Source organism: Sorex araneus, chromosome 4 (genome assembly GCF_027595985.1).
Source record: "Sorex araneus isolate mSorAra2 chromosome 4, mSorAra2.pri, whole genome shotgun sequence".
NCBI classification, from domain to species: domain Eukaryota; kingdom Metazoa; phylum Chordata; class Mammalia; order Eulipotyphla; family Soricidae; genus Sorex; species Sorex araneus.
This window is the reverse complement of record NC_073305.1, coordinates 174,257,640-174,280,804: the sequence shown is the minus strand read 5'-3', so window position 1 is coordinate 174,280,804 and position 23,165 is coordinate 174,257,640. Positions and strand designations below refer to the sequence as shown.

The 23,165-nt window shown below is 40.6% G+C and overlaps 1 protein-coding gene across 2 annotated transcripts in view; it reads right to left on the bottom strand.

The window, feature by feature from the left end:
• The window catches only part of SAMD5 (sterile alpha motif domain containing 5), a 115,345-nt gene that overhangs the window by 31,871 nt on the left and 60,309 nt on the right, over window positions 1–23,165 (bottom strand). Inside the window, exon 2 of one of the 2 annotated variants that reach the window (XM_055137103.1) lies at window positions 16,118–21,099. The exons of the other annotated variant lie outside the window; for it this stretch is intronic. Within the exon in view, the coding sequence (XP_054993078.1) occupies window positions 21,037–21,099 (63 nt within the window). The 3' untranslated portion in view covers window positions 16,118–21,036. Of the gene's footprint in view, window positions 1–16,117; window positions 21,100–23,165 lie in introns of those variants that run through there. 2 annotated transcript variants of the gene reach the window in all.

Below are 23,165 nucleotides of genomic sequence, written 5' to 3'. Positions count from 1 at the left end.
TTTGAAAAAGAATGCTGGCGATGTGATGTTATTAAAGAAAAACCATGGTAACATTACACTAGTTTAACTGTCGAGTTCAGGCAGAAATATTTCAGCTTCTTAATTCTGCAATCTCTGTAAACACTCACAGACTGACTACTTAACACGAACATTAACACATTAACTCTCCTTTGTGTGCCTTTGCGAAAGGCATATGCATTTTGATTAAATATTTATCTAAGGGTGAAAATTTATGATATTTGGTATTTTTGAAGGTCTGTACACAAAGGTTTACCCCACCCTTTTAAAAGAAGTAAAATATTTCTGTTTTCAGAGCTTTCCAAATACACACATCCTAACAAATTGGTTTGTGATGATATGAGACTAGGCAGTTTGCCCATAATTGAAGACATTTTGCCAACAAGTCACAGGCTGCCAAGAGAGGCAGTGACAGCGTTCTGAATATGAGCGTGTGATCCCTATGTAAATACCGAGGCTTTCTGCCCTTTCTGAAGAGATGATTCAAGCCCATCTGACTGGCAGATACCTTAATTAATCATGGCGTCAGGGGATGACCATCCTTAAAGATGGCTGTTATCTCAGCTCCCAGCTAATAATCCACCCCCACCAACCATTCGAAGGCGACCCATTTCTTGTTGTTATGACTGGGTTGTTCGGAACTGAGACACAAGAAAATGTGATTTAAATTACAGATCTTATCTTTCTTTGTGGTTCTTTCAACAGGATTTATGTCAACACTGAAATTTTACTTTTTCAGTAGCTGTTTTTAGCCTTCATGGTGTGAAAAAAAAAATACACACACACACACACACACGCAGACGCACACACATGCATATAAGGATTAACTTTTGCTCTCAAAAAAACTTAGTCATTAAAATAAAGGACAATCAAGTTTCTTTAAACGTTCATATCAAATATCACAATATTGACAAGGAAATGGCACATTATTAATGATTGTATTTTCATATTGTATATGGGACTGGCGTCTCCTATATGGGGAAGAAATTGACACTTTGGGGAAGATACTTTTTGGGGGTCATTAAGGAGTGATTTCTTCTACTACACTAACAATTTACTAAATGAATTCCCAGTGGCCCGAGAGATTTAGTGGATCTATTAAACAGGCATTTTGTTGCCTTCTCATTAATACTTCTTGCCTATTACCCAAAGTTCATGAGAGGCAGTAGTGAGCTCAATCATGACTCTTAACAAAATCTTATTCTCATTAGTAGGATTAATTATTTATTGGGGGGCCATGTTTTCTGATTTAACAAGCACTGACAAGATTTTGTGCTGGGACTCCATCAGCCTCATCCTCTGCTTCTTTGACTGGCATTTGGAGTTGCCCCCTAGCATTTCAATGGAGTGAATCGTTGCTTAAAAATCTTCCATGGGTGCCCAGCCCCGTCCAAAAACAGACCCCCCATTTGCTGTCACATCATTCTCGAGATGTTTATATCACTATCAATGATTTGCAACCTCTTGACTTTACCAATACACCTCTCAAAAATTAAGGTCCCTTATAGTGACTATGGCATCAGGAACTGGGGACAGCCCAGAGTGAATCAATAGGGCTCAGTTTAAAGTTTTGAAGGTGCTCTTCAAAGATCTTTAACATAATGACATATTTTTACAACTCTTAATTTGCTACAACCTACTTCTTACCAGCAGTTATACGGGAGATGTCAACGATGATTTTCTCTCATGTTCCCTCTTCCCATCACACTTCCTATTAAGGGTTTTATAACTGATATCTTGTCTGCCAAGGATAACTCCAGTGACATTTTGCTAGGCACTCACACATCGAATTTAACTCGTGACTTGAAACACTCTAAAGAAAATTGTTTTGTGTTGACTTGTTCCAAGCAGGCCTATCATTACGCACTAGCCTAAAATATGTATGTATGGGATTGTATCTCTTCACTGATCAGTGATAAGAAGTTAGGGAGACTTAGGAGAATAAGCACAACCCAAAGTCACGTTCCCACACTGTCTGCCTAGGGCTCAGGTCATATCATTAAATACTAAGAAGGCAGGTGGACCCAGAACTGACCAGGACAGTGGCCCAGTTCATTAAGGAGTCTCGGGTGGTCCTAGAGAAGGAGATGGAATCCATGGATTCTAGTTCAAATTCAGACGCATGAGCACAGTCCAACACTGTGTTCTTGGGCATTTTGGGATAAGAAACCTGTGGTGGCAGAACTAAGAAAGCAGTGGACGAGATTACAGAGGTGAGAGCGCATCACTCACAATAGAATGCAATGTAAAGACAAGTGTCCTTCACTTGGAATACCTGAATGTTTCTGTCTGCAAGCTCGAAGGACCCTCTGCATGTCTTACCTAAGCTTAAAGACACAGGTTTGTTTCTGTATTTGTTTGTTTTTGTTGGGGAGTGTAGGATAACATAGCCTCAGGTAGTTTAGGTTTATTGGGTTACTCCAGTTTAGTGCTCCCATTCCTCTTTCTTTATTTATAGCTTCTTTCTTAGTGTTCTGTTGACTTGTAAATATTGTTTTTCTCTTCTTCTTGAGTCTTTTGCATAGTTTATTCAGAGCAATGCCCTTTTTGTAAGGACACAGGAAGACTTAGCAAATGCTACCTGGGAGTCATTTGACTCTACATGATATTTTCCTCCTGGGCATCTGTTCTCTCGACCTAAGCCTCAGCTGCCCTTACTTCCTAGCACCCCCAAAAGCAGGGTCCCGACCAGGGATGAGACGGACCCAGGGCAAGCAGTGAGTTGTGTGCTACCCTGGCCTCAAGATGGGCCTGGCCGAAGTGCCTAATGCTTAACTATAAGTTAAGAGCTTGATCATGGACAAATGTTGTCATGATCCAAACAGTGATAACTAGATTTGGACCCTGCTAGGGTTAGGAGTGATTAATCTGGCCTGAGTGCTGTAGTCTGAGCCTGTGGCAAGATGTTGCCAGGAGAGCTGCCTTGCAAGCCTCAATGTATCTCTTGCTATGTCCATACAAAAATAACTAGTATTAGATGTTAATAAGTGTTTGGACTAGATAAAGGAAAAAAATCTTAAGAGTCAGGAAGGGCTTTGGAATGCCCTGCCCTCAGGAAGGGCTTTCTTATGTTGATTTTGCTACCTGGCTGGGTGTAGCCTAGAGGACAAGGTGGGAGAGACAAGTAGGAGGAGAGAGGAGAAAAGCCAGAGAGGCTAGAGTAGATCCAGAGAGGACGGAGCTAGGAGTACGGGAGATGAGAAAGATGGAAGATTGGATAAACGGTAACTAATCAGCAACCAGCTTGGTCCTCGTTCTTCCCTTGCCGGTCCTTGGCCAACAGCCGTCCTGATCCAGCCCATACACAGCGGTTCCAGAGCACCGAATGCGGGCGGTGAGAAAGAGCCGCCAAGAGAGCCCGTGAGTACACACGCCCTTCTGCTTGCCTTAGTTTTTTACACAGGAGGGTGATTGTGATTTCCTAGTCATGGGAGCAGTGCATTCTCAGTGCCAAAATACATTAAAAAATAACAATGCTATCATCACATGAGGGCTGGAGTGATACCACTCGGGTAGGGCATTTTCCTTGCATGCAGTCGACCTGGGTTTCGATTTCTTCGTCCCTCTCAGAGAGCCTGGCAAGCTACCGAGAGTACTCCACCTGGATGAAAGAGCCTGGCAAGCTACCCGTGGGGTATTTGATATGCCAAAAACAGTAACAACAAGTCTCACAATGGAGATGTTATTGGTGCCCGCTCGAGTAAATCGATGAACAATAGGATGACAATGCTACAGTGCTTTGGGGGTTATACCCAGCCATATTCAGGGCTTCCTCCTGGCTCTATGCTCAGAGGGACTTTATGGGGTGCTGGGGATCATCACATGAATCAGAAAGGAATTGGGGGTATGTAGAGCATGTACCCCAACCCTTTGAGCTTTCCCTGGCCTCTTCATACATATTTTAGGAAAAAAGACTATGCAAGAGTTACATCTTTTGTATGTCAAAAGAAACAAGCAATTTTTTTTCTTTCTTTCTTTTTAAAATAAAGTTCTTTCTGGTAAATTGCCAATTTGTGGAGTTACTTTTTAAGCTCTTTCCACCATTTACACAATTATCTGCTAGTTCATTCTAGAGCAATGGAATCCTTCCAAAAATTCCCTCCACTCTTCATTTTTCCTCTCCATGGTGCAGAACGGAAGTAGGTTACGAACCAGATTATGAGCAGTTTCTCATTTCAGTATAAGGCTGGTAGGTCTTGCATGAAAATTACTTGTAACCTTCTGGTCTGTCTTTCGAGTGGTTATGCCTATGATTTAATATGTTAGTCCACACACATTTGAGTCAGCTAAATATATGGATTGTGTGTGTGTCAGCCCCTTCTTAGAAATAACAATGTTGCACTTTCTCTCTCAAAACAATTGGCTGCCACAATGACAACTGATTGTCAGAAAAACAAAGAGGGTTTATCATGGCGGGCTTTTAATAGATTTTTAAATAACAAAAATTGGAACGTGGTAAGTTCCCAAGCAGAGCAATAATACTTGCCTTGTTTAGAATGTAATCCAAATTCTGCCAGAAATTCCATGCTGTGTATTTAAATTTTAGTTCATTGGGCCTTCCTGACTAGACCAGAGACATCTTGTAGTATTTCTCTCAATATCCAGCTAACGGTGGTATTGGATTCCACAACTGTTCCCTCGGAGCCCTGATGTGGCATCTGGAGAAACAGCTGCTCAGCTTCATATCGAAGGAATAATCAGTCACATAATGAAATGTGTATGTCGAAAACAAGATATAGATTTTATACATCCTGTTTCATTTCATGACAGGGCATTTTACTTTAAAAAATCATTAAGTATTTGAATGCTTAGTCAAAACTTCCTTTTGCATAACGAGACTTTGTCAGAGGCTGATGCCACCCTGATCCCAGTGTACCCCCTCAGCCTGCAGCCACTGTGTTCCCGAGCACCTGCGAAATTAGTCTCTCAGCTGCACCCCAGAGAGGGCGGAGGGGGGCACCATGGACCCCGCTTGGCATACACAGGTGTTGTTAATGCTGGTCCAGATGGAAGCCTGGCTTACAGCTCAGGCCTCTGTACCTTAGAAGCTCAAGGAGTATTTTTTGCACTGTTTAAAAGACTTAAGACCACACAACTCACTATGCAAATTGCAGAGAGGGAATAGCCAACACAGTGATTGTTCACTTTCAACGTAGTCAAACAAGGAGTCTCTTCCTTTGAGAGTTTGCTTCTGGGAAGCCCCGCAGTGGGCAGGGAACCCGCCTGGAAGCCCTACAGCATTGGCCGGTGGGCTAGTTTGGAGCTGAGATTTAGGATGAGTTTGGGCAAGGCCAGTACTTCCGTGGGCCCTGTTCAACTGCCATCTAGAGAGCTGGATAATTTGCCTGCAGCCACATGGGTTGCTTCCTCTTCAATGGAAGTTTGTCCCCTTACAAGTTCTTCTGCCCAAGGCTGAGACTCTCTCTCCATCTATTCTTAGAGCCCAACCATCCTCTCTCCTCAGGGGCCTGCTCTGGACAACCTTTACCCATTGTACATCGCCGAGGGCTCCTTCACAGACCCGTCCAGCCCCTCTGACTCCAACCTGCCTTCCGACCAAAGCACAACAGAGTCCTCTTTGTTCTCGACCCATCTCTCACTGCCTCCATCTAGAGCACCTGCAGCATCTTCCCCACCAGTTCCCAAGCTTATTCCAGAATTTGACTCCTGTGTCCTGAATTCCGCTCTCCCTCAGAGCCATGGCATTGGTTCCCACGTAAATCTCTGCTTGCCACACCAGAGACTTCATCTGATGGATATTTTCAGTCCCACCTTACCCTGATTTCCCACAGCACATCATACACCTTTACTTCCAATGCTTTATTTCCATTTGAAGCACCATGATTTACAATACGATTAGTGGCAGGCTCATTAGTACAAAAAAGTGAGTGCCAACACTACACACTCAACAGGTGTCTGCTTCCCTCCACCGTTCTCTCAGTAATCTACCTTCTGTCCTCCACCTTTGGTAAGCTCGTTCTCTGGGCCAGTCCTCAGCCTTATTGCCTTTCCCTATCATTCCCTTACTACTTTTCTTTATATTTCACATGCCGGCCCAGAGTTCATTTTGGATCTGTCCTTCTTCTGACTTTACTCAGAATGACCCCGTTGAAATCCATCCAGGTGGCATGACTTCATTTTTTCTTAGAGCTGAATGGCCCATTCCATTGTGGATGGATATACCACCTTTTCCCCTGGAATTATCTCTCTTCCTCTCTCTGATGACTGAGTTCTCTTGTTTTTTCCTTTCTCCTATTTCCTTGAAAGCTCCCTCACCCATCGCATAATGTTTATACCATTTTTATGTTCTTTCTCTCTTATTATACCTCATATGGTACCTGGGCCATTTTACCCATTCATGTGTCATGTGTAGCATATACCAGTGACCTCCAGACGTTTCTCCTAGAACAGGTATTCCCTTACTTCCAACTGCACAGTTCATCATAGAGCCTTCATGGAGCTCACTACCTCCCATGCAAAGGGGTTCCTTCTTCTGCACACCTTTCCTGTCAGACCACAGCAATCTCCCCCCACGCCCTCACCCTCAAGTATCCTCACACCCAGGATGCAGTATACGGGAACACCATCATTTCTCAGGGCACACTTTAGTCACCCTCTTCTTCCTCTCATGCTGTCTCGGAAACAGTGTAGAACAGGGAGGAAAAAGAAAACTTTTCCTTGACTAGAAGGTCAAAAGAAATATCATTGGGAGCCGAGTGATAGCACAGCAGGAAGGGTGCTTGCCTTGTATGTAGCTGACATGAGCTCATTTCCCAGCATCCCACATGGCTCCTAGAGCCTGGCCAGGATTGAGCCCTGAGTACAGAGTCAGTAATCAAGTCCCGAGTAACGCCAGGTGCAGACCCGCAAAGCCAAAACTAAAGTAAAGTAGAAATCCTTCGTGGGGCATTATGCCCAGAGCGAGTCTCTGTCCTGCCAGCTGCTGTGACCTTAAGGCTGTGTGTGCACAAAAAGCCACTGACATTTCCCTTTCTACTCAAGATCTAGGCCACTGTTTAATCAAAACATGAGTTAGTTGTTTGTCTCACACCAAATATATATATATATATATATATACATATATATATGTTTGTGTGTATTTTGAAAACAAGACAATAAAAGTTTGAACATAGGAATTTGCCAGATACGATTCTATGATTGACAAGGGAAACAAACATGAAATTAAAATTTAGAAAATTAATTTCAAAAAATAAACATCTAGACTTGGGCTGTCATGTTACCCCTAGTCACATAAGGCTAATGATGCTAAAACTGCATCATCATTATTTACTGAATCGTACTAAAACTGCTTCCCTTCATCGTGCTAGCCATGTTCCAAATGCTCAACAATAGTCACATACATGCAGCAGCTCCCAGAAAGATCAGGGAAGAATAAAATGCTTCCAGGGCTAGAGAGATAGTACAGCAGATACGGCCTTTGTTTTGCATGCAGCCCACCCAGGTTCGATCCTCAGCATCCCCTATGGCCCCATGAGCACTGCCAGAAGTAATTTATGAGAGCAAAGCCAAGAGTAACCCCTGAGTATTGCTGGGTATGGCTCCTAAACAACAAACAAGAAATTAATTAAATTTCAAAAAATAAGACACTTCCATTTCTGTGAACAGTACTACTGGCAGTGCTGGAAAGGACAAATATAGTTATAGATGGTTGCATGGGAAATAAAACAAAAAGAAAAAGAGAAGAAGAAAAACAGTGGTGGTGAATATGGAGTAATTGTACATTGTACTGTCTCCAGTCTAAAGTTGGGGTTTACTGTGTCCAAGCAGTGGGGAGGGGAGCACTGACCAGAGAAATTATGGTAGGGGGTCTTTTTTTTTTTTGCTTTTTGCTTTTTGGGTCACACCCAGCGATGCTCAGGGGCTACTCCTGGCTCTGCACTCAGTAACTATTCCTGGCAGTGCTTGGGGTACCCTATGAGATGCTGGGGATTGAACCTGGGTCGGCTGTGTGCAAGGAAAATGCCCTACCCACTGTACTATTGCTCTAGTCTCAGGTAGGGGATCTTTTGCACATCTGCTTAGAGGGTAGGGTGTTTGCCTTGCACGTGGTCAACCCGAGTTTGATTCCTCCTCCTTCTCATAGATCCCGACAGGCTACCAAGAGTATCCTGCCCACACGGCAGACCCTGGAAAGCTACCGTGGTGTATTCAATACGCAAAAAACAGTAACAAGTCTCACAGTGGAGATGTTACTAGTGCTCACTCGAGCAAATCGATAAACAATGGTTTGACAGTGCTACAGAATATGGAGTAAGGAGGTGCTGGCTAGAAGGGGGACTCTCAGAGGAGGGATGCCCACGACTCATGGCATGAGGGCTTTCAGATGATCATGAGTGAGGTGTGCTTTCTATCCTTCAGTTCTTCTCATATGACATCACTTTCCCCAATAGAAACCTGAGCACCAGCTGTCAGCACTGGGATCCTCAGAAGACTTGCTCTTGGTATTGAGTGTACCAGCCACTTGCTAACAATTATATGTAAAGTGGCAGGTTATGTGTGATTTGCAATTTCATGCATTAAACTCTCATCATAATCTGATTGTCATAGACTTGCTTCTTGATATGTCTTCTTTAATAAAGGAGAAAGTGGTAGCCAGGCAATAAATGACTCACACCTATATTTCTCTAGAAACATACTTGTCAAAGGGCCAGAGCAATAATACAGTGGTAGGGCATTTGCCTTGCACATGACCAGTTTTATCCCTGAAACCCCATATGGTCCCCCGAGTCCCATAAGGACTAATCCCTGAGTGCAGAGCCTGGCTGTAGCCCCCCAAAACACAAACAAAAATCCCATAATTGTAAAGATGAGAGGATCTATATCTCACTTTTCTTAATACCCAGAACAGTGTCTGGTATGAATTAGAATGGCACATGTCTATTAATTTGGTAGATTGGGATTGTCTAACAGTATAATAGAAGATAGGCTCTACTACTTAATAATTTCTTCTTCTCCAGTTACTGATAGAAACTAGATTATGGTTTGTGTTATAAAGTTACTCAACACAAAGATTTATATCTATAGCCAGTTGTTATACACACTTTTGTTTTTATTTATTTGAATATGGTGTCACACCTGTCAGTGCTTAGGGCTGACTCCTGGCTCTGTGCTCTCAGGGCTGACTGACTCCTGGCAGTGCTCAGGAGACTACACATGGTTCTGGGGAAGGATCCAGAGTGTGCCATATGCAAGGCAAGTACCTTAACCTTTGTACAATCTCTCTAGTTCTATATGCACTTAAAAAAAAACTATTCATTAAAATCATATATAACCTATTTTCCTTACTGAAAATGGCTACCTTGGCTTATATCAATGATGTCTCCAGGGATTTTAAAATGTAAATATAGACTTAATTTTTCATTAAAAAATCACTTTTGTGCCAACCCATTCCTCACATGCCTGAAATCCAGGAAATGTGCCAAGATTTTCATAAAATGTATTTACTTATTCTAATATTTTTGGAAGGAGATTAAAGCATAGAAAAATAAAAAGCAGATGAATAGAACTTGTGGACTATAAGATTTCTTGGTTCAGCTTGCTGTCAGTTTTAAGAGAGGAAAGAAGAAAAGAAGGAAATAAGTAAGAAAACTTGGGTAGCAATTTTAATATTTCTCAAAATTATGCCTAATTCTATTTTCAAGTTATTATAAGCTTCTTTGTTTTATCATATCCATGCTAACATCATTTTATGTTTAGCACAAATAATTTTCTGAAAAGAATATTTCTAATGAATGATTGGAATCTATCGAGATAAAAATTATTGGGAACTATAGTTATATGCATCCAACTGGATAATTATTGACATATTAAAAGTACAGAAGATTTCTTTAAATTTCTTTAGCTTAAAAGATATTATGGAGAAAATTAACAGACTATAGGAAGTCTGAAACATGGGTATGAGGTTGCCTGCTGCTTTTTAACTTAAAAGATTTAAAGACTATCGATCACTTAAGATAAAACAGGGAGACTCTGTTTGTGTAACAGAATATGATTTGAGGAGAGAAGATTAAAACATTCTGAAATGTTTGTTTTCCTCTCAGAATCTGCAGGGTGATATTGCAAATGACAATTTAATATTCCATAGCAAATGGAGGAGGGAAAAAGCAATTCGATAGCAGTTCAATAAAATTAGTTTCCACTGCAAGCTCTCGATAGGTGCAATGTGCATTATCCAGGATATCTCTGGTATATCTCCCGGTGACAAATCTAAGGGCATCACTGGTTAACAGAACCGAAGTAGATTTCCTTGGGTACAGAACCCCCGACAGCTTTATTTCCTCACCTATACAATTGAGCAATACCAGCAATGGCTTTACTGGACTTGTATAAGAAGGAAATGGGAACTGTTACATGCTCTGACCAGTGAAAGCCTTTGGTATGCTCTCCCCAAGGCCACAGAGCAGGAATAGTAGGAATTATATTTTCCAGGACCCCTTCTGGAAAGGGGTCTTTGGATCCCTTCCAAAGTCCACCTTCTCACCCCTAACCACACAATCAGAGCACACGTCTAAACGCTCCAAATGATAGAGCCAAAAGTGATATTTCAAAATTCTAATACTTCAACACTCTTCCACGAGTTGAAGGCCACATAGTACATTTGAGTCTGCCACTTGGAATTCTCATGACAACGTAGAGTATTTCACAATGTAGAAGCATTACAGAGAACAAACTCCTGCTTTCCGACAGCATACAGACAATCTGGTGCTGGGAGGAGTGATACTATAATCAGACATCATTAAGGAAAGTGAAACCACTCAAATAAAAAACGATCATCCTTCCATGGGGGCAGGTGCTAAATTCTGCAAAATAATATACAGATCATCGTTTAAATATTCTCCATGTGAGGCCGAAGCAATAGTAGTGGAGTGGGTGGGAAATTTGACTCTTATGTGGCCAACCCAGGTTTGATTGCCAGCTGCCCCCTGAGGTGAGTACAAAGCCAAGAATAAGGTCTGAGTACAGTTGCGTGGCCCCCTCAAAGAAAAACAACCCTCCAAAACAAAACACTTTCCATGAGCCAGGAATGCTCATGAAATGCAGAAAACAATAAGCTGAGCATCACCAGTATGGGACAGATCAGGCTGAGAATAGTATCAGCACAGACTCAAGAAGGAAAAGGAAAAACAAACGCTGAGTGCAAAGTAGCTACGGACCCAATTACTGGAATAGAGTTACCAGACGTAGAGGCTGGGGCTAAAATGAAGTGGGCGGTCTCTATTTCTGTGCGAATTGTAGACAAGAATTTTCATGATTGTGAATGAACACATTGATCATCTGTGAAACTGAGAGGAGAAGGAGAGAACAACAGTTCACACCCCACGCCTGGCATCAGGGGCAGGGGCATCACTGTGTGTGTGTGGGCAGAAGGGATGTCTGTCCTTACGACATCACAGAGCCACAGGCTCAGGACTTTGCAGGCTCTCAGCTGTGGGATGGTCTCCTGACAGCCAAGTGAGCTGCACTCTGAACATCTTTTGCAAAGGATATCTGCTAAAAGACTGAATCGAAAAGCAGTGACATGAAACCACCTAATGTTCTCTTCTTTTCTCTCCTGGTGGTCTTAGCCTCAGGTGCATCATTTTTGCTCTGTGTTTTGTATTTTGGGTCACACCCGGCAATGCTCAGGGGTTACTCCTGGCTCTGCACTCAGGAACTACTCCTGGCAGTGCTGGGAGACCATACAGGCTGCTGGGGATCAAACCTATGTCGACCACATGCAAGGAAAACACCCTAACCACTAGACTATGGCGCTGATCCCCCTCTAGTGAATCTCAGCCCTGATAAAGCAACATGTTTCATACCTTCCTCACCTTGTCTCCAGACACCCTAAGAACCTCCTTCTCACAATAAACCTCCCCTTGTCAATCCGACTTCTCCAGCCTCTTCATTTTTAGCCCATGTATCTGGTTCCACGTGAAACACAGCCTCATCAAACTTAAAGAAAGGGGAAGAAGACAGGTGTGAAGTCATACTGTGGGAAGTCCAATTCCAGCTTTTTCTATCACTGGTTGTGTGGTTGGTTAAATCACCAAAACCCCAATTTTACCTCAGTTTCATATTTGCGGAATGGGAATAATGATTATATCTCTCTCCTATAGTTGTTACGAAGACTAAAATAGATATTGGATGTCAAGGCTTGGAACTGTCCTGTGGACATATTTAACGTCCTCCGGCAACTATGCTTGTGAATGTTGCTATTCTGAAATCAATCCAAACACGCAAGCTTTTTCCCTAACCTAATTGGAAAATGATTTAATTCCTGAGTCACACACACATTTTCTCTGTCCCATCTCTCTGGCTTTTGACTTGCTGAGACAGCCTCCTGAGAAGTAGGAAGGGCTCACATTCTTTCCACACAGAACCCCTCAGGAGAGTGCAAGTGTTACTTTGCCTAATTTCCACCAGACCTTTACTGCAAGACTGTGATTTCTCTCTCTGTCTCTCAGATGGTGGACTATACTATAAAGGATTTTGTTACCTGGCTGTCATTCAGCCACATGTAGGAAGCAGAGGGCTGACATATAGGTTAGTGCTGCTGTTTGGGTGGCACTGGAGGTTGAACCCAGGTTCCTACATCTCAAGCCTGTATCCATGTTTTTGTGACTCCAAAACTTCAGTGTTCTCCCCACCTTTGACATCCCCATGAATATCAGAAGCAGGAAAGGCCAACCATGCAATCACTGTCTGACTGCAAGTCCCATTTAAGCAACAACTATAAGTCTCAGTAGCTTCATTCAAGGGTTTGAAATTAAAGCCCGGGTCTGTACAATCATGAATTGACTCTCCTTAAGAACTCTACTCCTTTTCTTTGTCTTTCTGTTGATAGGAAGTATAAGTAACCTACAGACACAAGAAATATTTCCAGGGATAAACCTTGGTCACATATTTGTATTTCATTATTCTATATATCTACAAGGGGGGTGGTGGTATCCAAAGTATAATCTCTGAGAGAAGTTAATGATTTCATGGGGCAGATTATGAAAACATCTATGTATTTTGTCTTATAGCATAGTAGACACTAGTACGTGTGTGTGACACTAATCAGAGTTTGATTCATTTTCATTACTAGACTAGATCAATATTACTCATCTTGATCACAGGAACAAATGATTTCCCTCTAAATCTCCCTTCTAAGTCAGATTAGGAAAATATGATCCAGCAATGTGCCATGTGAGTATTTCATGTGTCTTTGTAAAACTCAATATTTATTTCTCCAAAGGAAATGTTGATGGGTAGGGAGTGTTTTTAGAAATAATTTGCACGTATGGTTTTATTTAATATGTGTGTGTGAAAGAGAGAGAACCTGAATCAACAAGCCCACATACCCCAAGTTAATATCTTCTAATAAACAGAATCTCAGTTTCAGGGGGTCTTGGGGTGAAAAGCATCCTTTCCTCCATGACGCTGAAAAGAGGAAACGTCCTAGTAGAATCAACTTGTAAAACCTCATTCTTCTGCCTCTCTAAGCAGGTGAGAAAGACCATGCAGTCCTTCCTTCATTTATTCTGAATAAGCATTATCACTCACCATCTATGTAGTGATTTTTTAAGTGGCTTAAAAAACACAGAAACTCGGGGAGCCAACTTGGGGTGCCAGAAGTGATGACTCAGACTTAATGTGTTCACAGTCTTGTGAAGTCCACCTTGAAAGGCAGCCATACCACTCTCGGACTGAAGCACTTGAGCTTTTTCACAATTCTCCTTTGTCCCCCAAGCCTTTCCCAGATTGTGTACCGAGTCTGCTGTTCACGGCTCACATGGTGAACAGCATGTGATAAAAGGTGTGAAATGAAGTGACTTGGAAAACCCAGGCAGGGCTGGGACTTCTCTTACTAGGTCACAATTTAGAAAAAAAGAAAAATGAAATGTATCTTCTTCCCTCAAACTGGCTATTTTTGTAAATGCTGTTCGACTGATGGATGAATTTCTTACACAAAGCTAAAGCTGAATGAAGCTCAATGGATGTAAAAGAATGTACCCTGGATCTATACCATTTACGAGGGCTGTTCATTATACAACCCCAAAACACATGCCATTCCACAAACATCCTGTGACTGGTATGTGGATCCATTTTAAAGTAGAAGAGATTGGCCCCAAAAGTGTCCCTAATTATAGGAATGTACTCTGTCCTCGGGGTAATCTGGGGGAATAAGGAGGTGGGGAATAAGTTTTCCATTTAAAACTGTTCAAAATTCCTCTTTTAAATGATAATTTAAAAAATCCTCAATGAAGTAACATATGGTCTGAAATAAGACTATTATTTCCAGCTTCAGCTTTTATACATTAAAAGTGGTCTTATGTGATTTTATCCAATAGTGCTTACTTGGAATTTTCACAACATGCATGTATTTGCTCCATTTAAAAATCCATTGTAGAGCTTAGATAACACATGGGTTAAAGCTCTCGCCATGCACCTGGCCAACCCAGGTTTGAGCCCCAGCACTTCTCCTGAGTAAGAGCAGGTGTGATCCCTGAGAATAGAGTCCAAAGTAAGCCCTGAACAGAGCCACTGTGGCTGCCAAACAAACAAAGAAAAATCAGTTTTAGTGATTCTCACAATGTCACTGAATTTTCTAAAGATTCAAGGAAGACTTCAAGTGAAGTGGATGGTTTTTCACGCTGAAAGATTCGGGTTTCAGCACCTGCAGGTAGGGTCCTAGGCCTGTCTGAAATTTTAGTTTAAGACCACTGTTCTTTTCTTGTTTGGTTTTATTTGGGGTGGGGGCATGCCCAACAGTGCTCATGGATTACTCCTGGCTCTGTGCTCAGGAATCACCTTTGACCTTAAGAGATCATATATGGTGCTGGGGATAGATCCGGGTCAGCCATGTATGGGTCAGCACCCTACTCTCTGTACTATGACTGTGACCCAAGACCAGTGTTCTAAGGATGCACCTTATAAACCACAGACCTAAACAGAAAGGACAGGCAACAGAGAAGATGAGTCTTTTTAAGGATACCACAGATCCCTTAAGGAGATCCTTGAGGATCTGAAATTGAACAAATGATGTGATTGGAGGTTCTAGGAGAACCACCATTATTTGTCACCACCAGCATCCCACACATAAGCCCTCTCCAACTACAGTTTCAGAATCAGATTATGCTCTACAAAGGTCCCTCTCCCTTTGTGTGTAGACTCCGAAGAGTGACATCTTTCTTCCTACTATTCATGTTCCTCTTGCTTTAAACTTACTCTGGAATCAAAGGTTATTCCACTTTAGAACTTCATGGGGCGTCAACTGCACACCACCCCAAACTCTATCACAATACTTTTTTGTTGAACTAATGCTTTTGGTCTCTTTTCCTGCGCTAATTATTGGGCTGAACAATTATCATTGGCTCAAGGTCCTGGAGGGAGAAAGTGATGAGATGGGATAGAATCCAGAAGACTCTTAGCTCAAATAATCTAAGGTGGCATTTATCAGGAGGTGAGGTCAAAGTGATTTTTTTATATAGGGATCACACGCAGTGGTAACCAGGGTATTGGGGCATGATGCTTAGTTCAGCTGAAGGGGTCTGATGGGTTAGTGCTCTGACCTATGGGTACTTGAGAGCAACTCGGTACAGCTCTTGTGGGTAGGGGACTGGCAGAAGGACTGGGGGTCAAACTCGGGGCTTCAAATACACTAGGCATTAACTATCATTTGAGCTGTACCCCCGGCCCCATACAATACTTTTGGGCAGATGAATATTTAGGGGCGGTGGGAGCCACAGTAGAATCACACAGATGAGCTCCTGGTACCTCACATCCCCTCACAGTGAGTCATGATTACTGGCACAGAATTTCATGCCATTGCTCAGAAATATGGCTTATGGGCAGGAATGGAGGGGTGAGGGAAGGGAGAAAGCTGCAACCTCTTCATCTATAACAAAAACACCCATCCTAGCCTGGTGAGGAACAACTGATCTGAATTGTGCATGCAGTGTGGGTCAACTTGCTTTGGCCTCTCTTTCCAGTTAGAACTCTGATTTCCCATGCAACAGCACCATAGACATTTATGTAATGTCATTTAAACAACACACATCCTTCATCCCATTCCTTGAAATGCGAACAATTACAAAAGAGGCCAAGGCGGAACTGCTGTGAAAACCATAACATTTATTGAAAAGCAGACAGACGCTTGCAAACAGGGCCCTAGGCCCAGCGCAGACCCACGTTCAGAAGTCTGTTCCATCTTCATCACGCCATCTCAGAGTCCCTTCTAGAAAGAATGACCAAAAGGCATGTGCAGAGGCCTGGGAGTTACACAGCCAAACTAGGGCTTCCTTTTAGAATGAATCCACACCTGATTAGACATACACTTGTTCGTGCTGATTATTCAGGCCCAAGCACACATGTATGAGAAAAATTTTTCAATGAACAATAGCCTTAGGAACCCAAGTAGTCTACCTCAGAATATTATGAAGCGTTAGAAAAGAACAACTGCAATGAACAAGACAATTTCTAGCTTTTCCCCGCAATCAATAGAACACTTTGCCCTTGAGCTATTCAATACAGCATTTATTTCTGAAATAATAAGGGAATAGTCATCTGACAAAATGCATAATACAGAAGACATGCATAAAAGACATTTCTCTTTTTAAATAATATGGAAAAATTGACTTCCTTTTGTTTCAGGGAAGAAATCTTGAGCAAATTGTCAGAAGAAGAAAAAATAAATAAAAAAAAAAACCACCTCACCCTCACTCTTAACATAGAACTTAACTTCTCAGTTACCTCTAAAGTTATTTTCAACAGCAATTATAAGAAAAACAATTTAATTGCTGGGTGCTCAAATGGGTTCAAAGAAAGTATCTATCTTGATAAGCTTTTTAAAAGTTACGCTATTTGTTGAACTACCATTCTATACTGCTATTTTCTTTTTGCATTTTATGGAATGTGTGGAAATAGTAATGGTCATGTTGTAGAAAGCTATTTGATTTTCTCCTATTAAACAGTAATCATAGAAAGCTCAAGGATTTCTCATCTAAGAATCTGTTAGTGTAAAAACATCTGATAGAGGAATATTTAATTGGTGACCATTGAGGCTGCTAATAAGAATGAAATTAGAAAATTCTGAAAGAGAAATCCTAACTCATTTGCTTTTCTCTGCACAACTGAGGTGGTTTAATTTAATAAAGCATCTATGATGGCTTTATTCTAAGCTCAAGTGCCTGCTGCTTTTGTCTTAAAATTCCCTGAATTCCCTGTTTGTTCTGAAGCGAGAACTAGACTTGTCAAGATTGGGTTGGAGCTACTCTCCTACGAGGTCATGGACAGAACTTTTTTATTCACACAGACTGAATTCAGAAATCTCTCACCTGCCCAAATAGATTTTCAGATCTAATTAGGCATTATATGTGGGGAAGAAGAAAAGGTATATCAACCACATATTCTGTCAAAGAACACAATTTTCCTTCATCTTTATTCTTTGTTATTCTCCAAATGCCCATCAGGTAAGAGATCTGTTTTCCACACTTAGATCTGTCACATGGAAAAATCCAGACATGCTCATCTCAGCTTTCTGGCAAGTGCTTCCCAAGTCACTGCACATCTGCTTTCTCTGCATTGAGAGAAGAGTTTGCTGATCCACCGTCAACTGTGCCATGCCTCAGCTGGATTCATCCCAGGAGTCGCTATGGGGAAATGGCCTTCTACACTCCAAATTCATACATTACTGTTATAAAGGTAAGGGGTAAAAAAGCACATCATTGGCTAAGCAGTAATTTATACATGAAAGTTACAAACCTAGAGCCATTATTAAGAAAGAAAGTTAAATCAATATCTTATGTGACTATGTGATAATTTTCCCAGACTCGAAGAGATCAGTCTGAGGAACTTGCACATTGTTTTAAAGGATCGTATTCTTTTCATTTAACTCATAAACATTTAATACTTGGGTAAGGTAAAAGGGAAATACTTAGTGTCTACTATGTGAAAGCATTAAACCTAGAATTTTGTGCTGATGTGGGATTGAGTCTCTTAAGAACTCTAGGAGGTATCCATTTGTCCCAATTTATGGACAAGGGGAAAATGTTTAGAAGAGGTTAATAATTACACAAGATAATTTTTTACCACATTTTAGCTTATGTTCCTAACAAATTTACTACAGGAAAGGACTATTAGTACGCTTCTAGAATATGAACTAAGATCTGAGTAATTCTAAGGTAAAACTCAGTGCTTCTGGGTTTTGTTATGAATTTCACAAGAATCTGAAAATGTCTCTGGATTGAGAAATTGCCTAAGTAGAGCTGTTCTTTACTGTTGTACTTCCTTTGGGGAGAAAGCAGTCCCTACAACAATGCCTTCCATATGCCAAGAAATATTTACATAAAATATTTCTTTTCTCAACCCCACCTCAACTTCAAGATAAATTAGAAAAAAATTTGCTATGATCCTCCTAAATCCTTCAATATTATGAAGAATATAATTAATATTATTATTAATTAATATAATAGTAATTATTATATAATTAACATAATAGTAATTATTATAGTAACATATAATTAATATGTTGGGATGTTCTAGGATAAACAAATCAAGCTAATCCTCTGATGTTTTTTAATTATATGGATTTCAAATGTGCCACATAATGATTCTGTGTTTGTATGCACTGGGAAAGGATTCCCACCATATGTCTTGTCAGCATCCATCCTGCACAAAAACGTTTCTTTTCTTGTGATAATGATCTATGTTCTTACTAACTTTCAAACCTTTAATTCAGTATTATTATCTACAGGTATATAGATAATTCTTTCATTCTGATGGCAATTTTACCCCTCACCCTTTTCCTATATCTGAAAAATTAAGGAGACTGTGAATGTTTAGATATGAAGAAAAAGCACTTTGGAAAAATTACTCTTCTGCAGAGTAATTATCTCCAGATACAATTCATACCAAGACTATTTTCTGTCTCTTCTGTTCTCTCCCCTTATCTAAATTTAATGCCAAAGAATTAATCGACTTCTTTCAATACTTCACTGCTTACTTGAAAGTTGTCTTCCTCTAATTTTAGGTAAAACATCTTTGAAACCTCATCATTCCAGAGTATGATTTTAGAGTATTATGACTTAATTTGGGTCTACCTTGTTATTTCTAAATTCCAAAAGCTGACAAAAACATCAAATGTGGCATAACAACATTAAACAAAATAGAAAATAAAACCCAAAATGATCATAAAGCCCCCCTTTGGATTGTAGTTGACAAAATCACATGTTCACAGTAATCATTATAGAATTTTGAGAAAGTGGGTCTTTTCCTGCAACAGTTCAACAAACGCATGCAAATGGACATCTGGAAAACAAATCTGCCACAGATGTTGCACCTGAAAATGAGGTCTCAAACAGGAAGCCAATTATTATCACAATCAATTATATCTGTAATCTATACAGACCCGCGCCCCCCAAAGATAATCTAGCTTGGAAAATTTAAAGTCTAGTTTTTGAAAATAAAAATAATTAGTTTGTAGTATAATACTTAAGAACTAACTTTTATACACTGCAGAACTTAATTTCCTTCCATTTGTATCTAAATATAAGAATGCTTTTACCTAGCATCTAAATCAATCTTTAGAAATTGCTAACCATGGAACTTTTAAATTTCTGGAGCACTTTTGGGATCAATTACCCTTAGAGACCTTCATTGCCTACCCATTTCTAGGGAGCAATATGTACCAAGAAGAAATTAATGCAAATTTATTTTCCTTTGAGAATTTACTCCTGGGCATTACCATGCTGATATAAATGTTCGCTCTAAGGACTTCCAATAATACAGAGAAACACTGCAGTACAGTATTGCTCAGCTGCCTCTCCCCGAGGCCCCCCTCCCAGTTATCTGATGCTTATGACCTCACTTTAACCATGATTGTTGTGTCACCAACACAGCTGAACTTTCCAAGCAGAAAATAACCCCTACCAATATCCAAAGGCAAGATGCAAGAATGAGAAAGAAAATTCCAGATTCATCTCATCTCCCAGCTATCTCATTGTACCCTTGATTTCTGCCTGTAGTCCTGAGGGGCCTTTTTGTCCTGCTCCAACCTACCAGTGTCCAGGAGGTGAAGAAAATCAGTTCTGACATGACACAGAAGACTTGAACTCTGTGGATATAACAGCAAGATATCTTACTAGCCCTCACACTAAACTCCAGTCAGAGGAAATTTTTGAAAAGAAGTTAGAAAAAACTGTCTCCCCTTAGTGATGGTCCTCAATCCAGCTTCATGATTACATATAAAATAATGTAGAAAGCATTATTCTACATTATTACTATTACTATAGAATATTAAATATTACCTATTACTATAGAAAGTGCCTTAAAAATCCCCACACCAAATTAGTCTCTATAGAAGTACATCATATATATCAAACTATTCCTGTCTAACATGAAAAAAATCTTAAAATAAAGAACTAAAACTACCGCTCTCAAGTTAAAGGGTAACTTGGAAGGAATGTAATTACTGGCCAATGCCAGAAACCTATTTTTTTTAATTTATGACACTTGAAAGTAGTAAAAACCCATATGTCTGAGTCCATCTCATTAACTTTCTTCAAGAATTTATACAATGAGGGGCCGGAGAGATAGTACAAAGATAAGACATTTGCCTTGTACATGCTGACCCAGGTTTGATCCCTGGCACCCCATATGGTCCCCTGAGCCCAGCAGGAGTGATCCCTAAGCACATCCAGGTGTGATTCAAAAGTCAAAAAAAAAATTTTTTAATTAAAAAAATAATTTGTTGAATAAAAGGAAGAATCACCAAATACACATGACTGGATTTCATAATGATTTGTCTTTTAAAAAAGAACTCAGTACATCTTCACTGCCTCACATCTAGCTGGTGTGTGGTAGTTACCAAGTTCACTAAGTTGATTATTCCAGATTTTTCCAAGCAAAAAGTTAAGCTGATGAGTATTTCCAGGGTCATCATCCATTTCCCCTTTTGAAAGAAGATTCTAAATATGCCCTTTTCCAGTCTTCAAGGCACCTCATCAGTCCTCCACGAGTTCTCAAAAATGATATCTAGCGGTTCTGTGATGACTTCGGCCAATTCATTAAGTACTCTAGGATGCCAGCCATTGGGACCTGTGGATTTGAACATATCTGGGTTATTGAAATTCGCCTTCACCCATTTTCCCCTAATCCATCAAAGATGCCTATTCTGACTTCAAGTCACATCAGTCTCTTTCTGGTGAGCACATAGACTTCTGGAAAACAGCTTGAAGTTTTAGCTTTGACCTATTAATTTTTTTCTTTACCAACAATAAATGAAAAAATGTATTCTTCTGAAACCTGTGCCGTGTTGCCAAAAAAAAATGACTGACTTTTCCTTTTATGTTTCTGGTGCAAAAAATAGTTCTTACAAATGAAATATAATTAAATTTTATGGTTGATTTTCATAATATCAAATTACTCTATATTATAGCAATCTTTATAATCTAGAACTATAATAGTCAATGTCACTTGAGTCTACCTATTTTGAGTCAGTGAAGAAAGTACAGTGGGTACAGCACTTGCCTTGCACGTGTCTTACTGGCTTGATGCCCAGCACTGTGTACAATCCTCAAGCCCAGACAGGAGTCATTCCTGAGCACAGAGCCTGGAGTAAGCCCTGAGCACAGCCATGTGTGGCCAAAAAATAAAAACAAAACTAAACAAAGCTACCTATCTAATACTCAGAGGGTGGGCTTCTACTCAACTTTCATCTGCATGTACCAAATCAAAACTGCACCTTCCCAAATAAAAAAAAAAAGCTCTACAATCATCTTTAATCATGATCATCTGTACGCATACACACTAACGGAGGCATTCAAAATGCACATTACGGAGCTGCAAAGAGATTAATAAGGACTTTTTACGAAGCAGCAACCAAGCAGAATTCCTTTGTTGTTGTGTGGTCACCTGCCTGAATGTCCTGGGATTCACAGGACACTAATTATCTCCAAGCTCCGTTAGGTGTTGGCCGGTTTAACCCTTTCATCGCCACAATGCCTCCTCTGCAGTCAAGCGGAGAGTTAGCTGCCCATCTGTCACTATTTTGCTTTGTGCCAAGACTCTCCTGATAGATCAAGAAGGGACAAAGGAGAGGCAGAGAACGAGAGTGAAAAGGAAGCGTGAGGCCACCTGAGTCTTCCCCAGGATCTTAGCTATGACAGGCAAACTGTGCTGCTTGCATCCAACTGTGTACTTACTGCTGTGGCTTTAATTGGCAAAGGCTGAATCACTTTGGCTTTCTTTTGCTCTGTTCTTCTAAGTGATAGTTCCCCAATCTTACCTCGCTTGGGGAAAAAAAAATCACATTGAAGGCATCATGACAAGTCTTTTTGAAAGTACAATCCTGTACATTTCTCTAGGGTACAACAATTTGTTTTAGCACAAGCCATTTTCACCCCACTCAAATAGCCACCTGCTGATGGCAATATGTCAACTAATATGTCATTATTAATTAGTTTGGGTAATATCATCCGGTGAAGGCATCTAAATGGGTAGAATGACAGGCCATTCCCAGTAACTGTTTTTTATGGGGGAAGTCATAGAATCAAGCTACTTTAGGCCCCCTTTTCTCTATGATACCAAATAATAACTTCCTGTTAACTAATATATTCACATACTCACTCAAATGAGCTGATCACCAATCCGATATCTCTATGAAAATCAGATTCCTGATATGTACTATGGAAAAAGCCATGTTGAGGGGCCATAAAGATAGCACAGGGGAGATAAAGTCACTTGCTTTTACACAAAGCTGACCTGATTCTGTCCCTGACACCATAATTTGGTCCCTCAAGCCCTGCCAGGAGTAATCTTTGGGCTCAGAGCTAGAAATAAGCCTGAGCAGCATGGGGCGTGACCAAAATTCCTCTTAACACCCCCCTCCAAAAAAAAAGACATGTTAAATTTATTTTGACAGAGTTTTTGAGAAGCAAGTGAGGGGGAAATTCTTTACGGATGGGGGGAGGGGGGTCACTATAGTATAAAGAGGGAAAAGCTACCCTAGGAAGTGGGTAAATCCAAAGGCAGCAGACAGAAAATTGCATCTACTAGACAGTCCCAGGTAACTCTGAATTTCTATCAGAGAACTCAGAGTTCAGGTTAGAGCAGCAGGGGGTCACGAGGACCCCAGGAAACTCTAGCTAGTGAAAGAAAAAGGT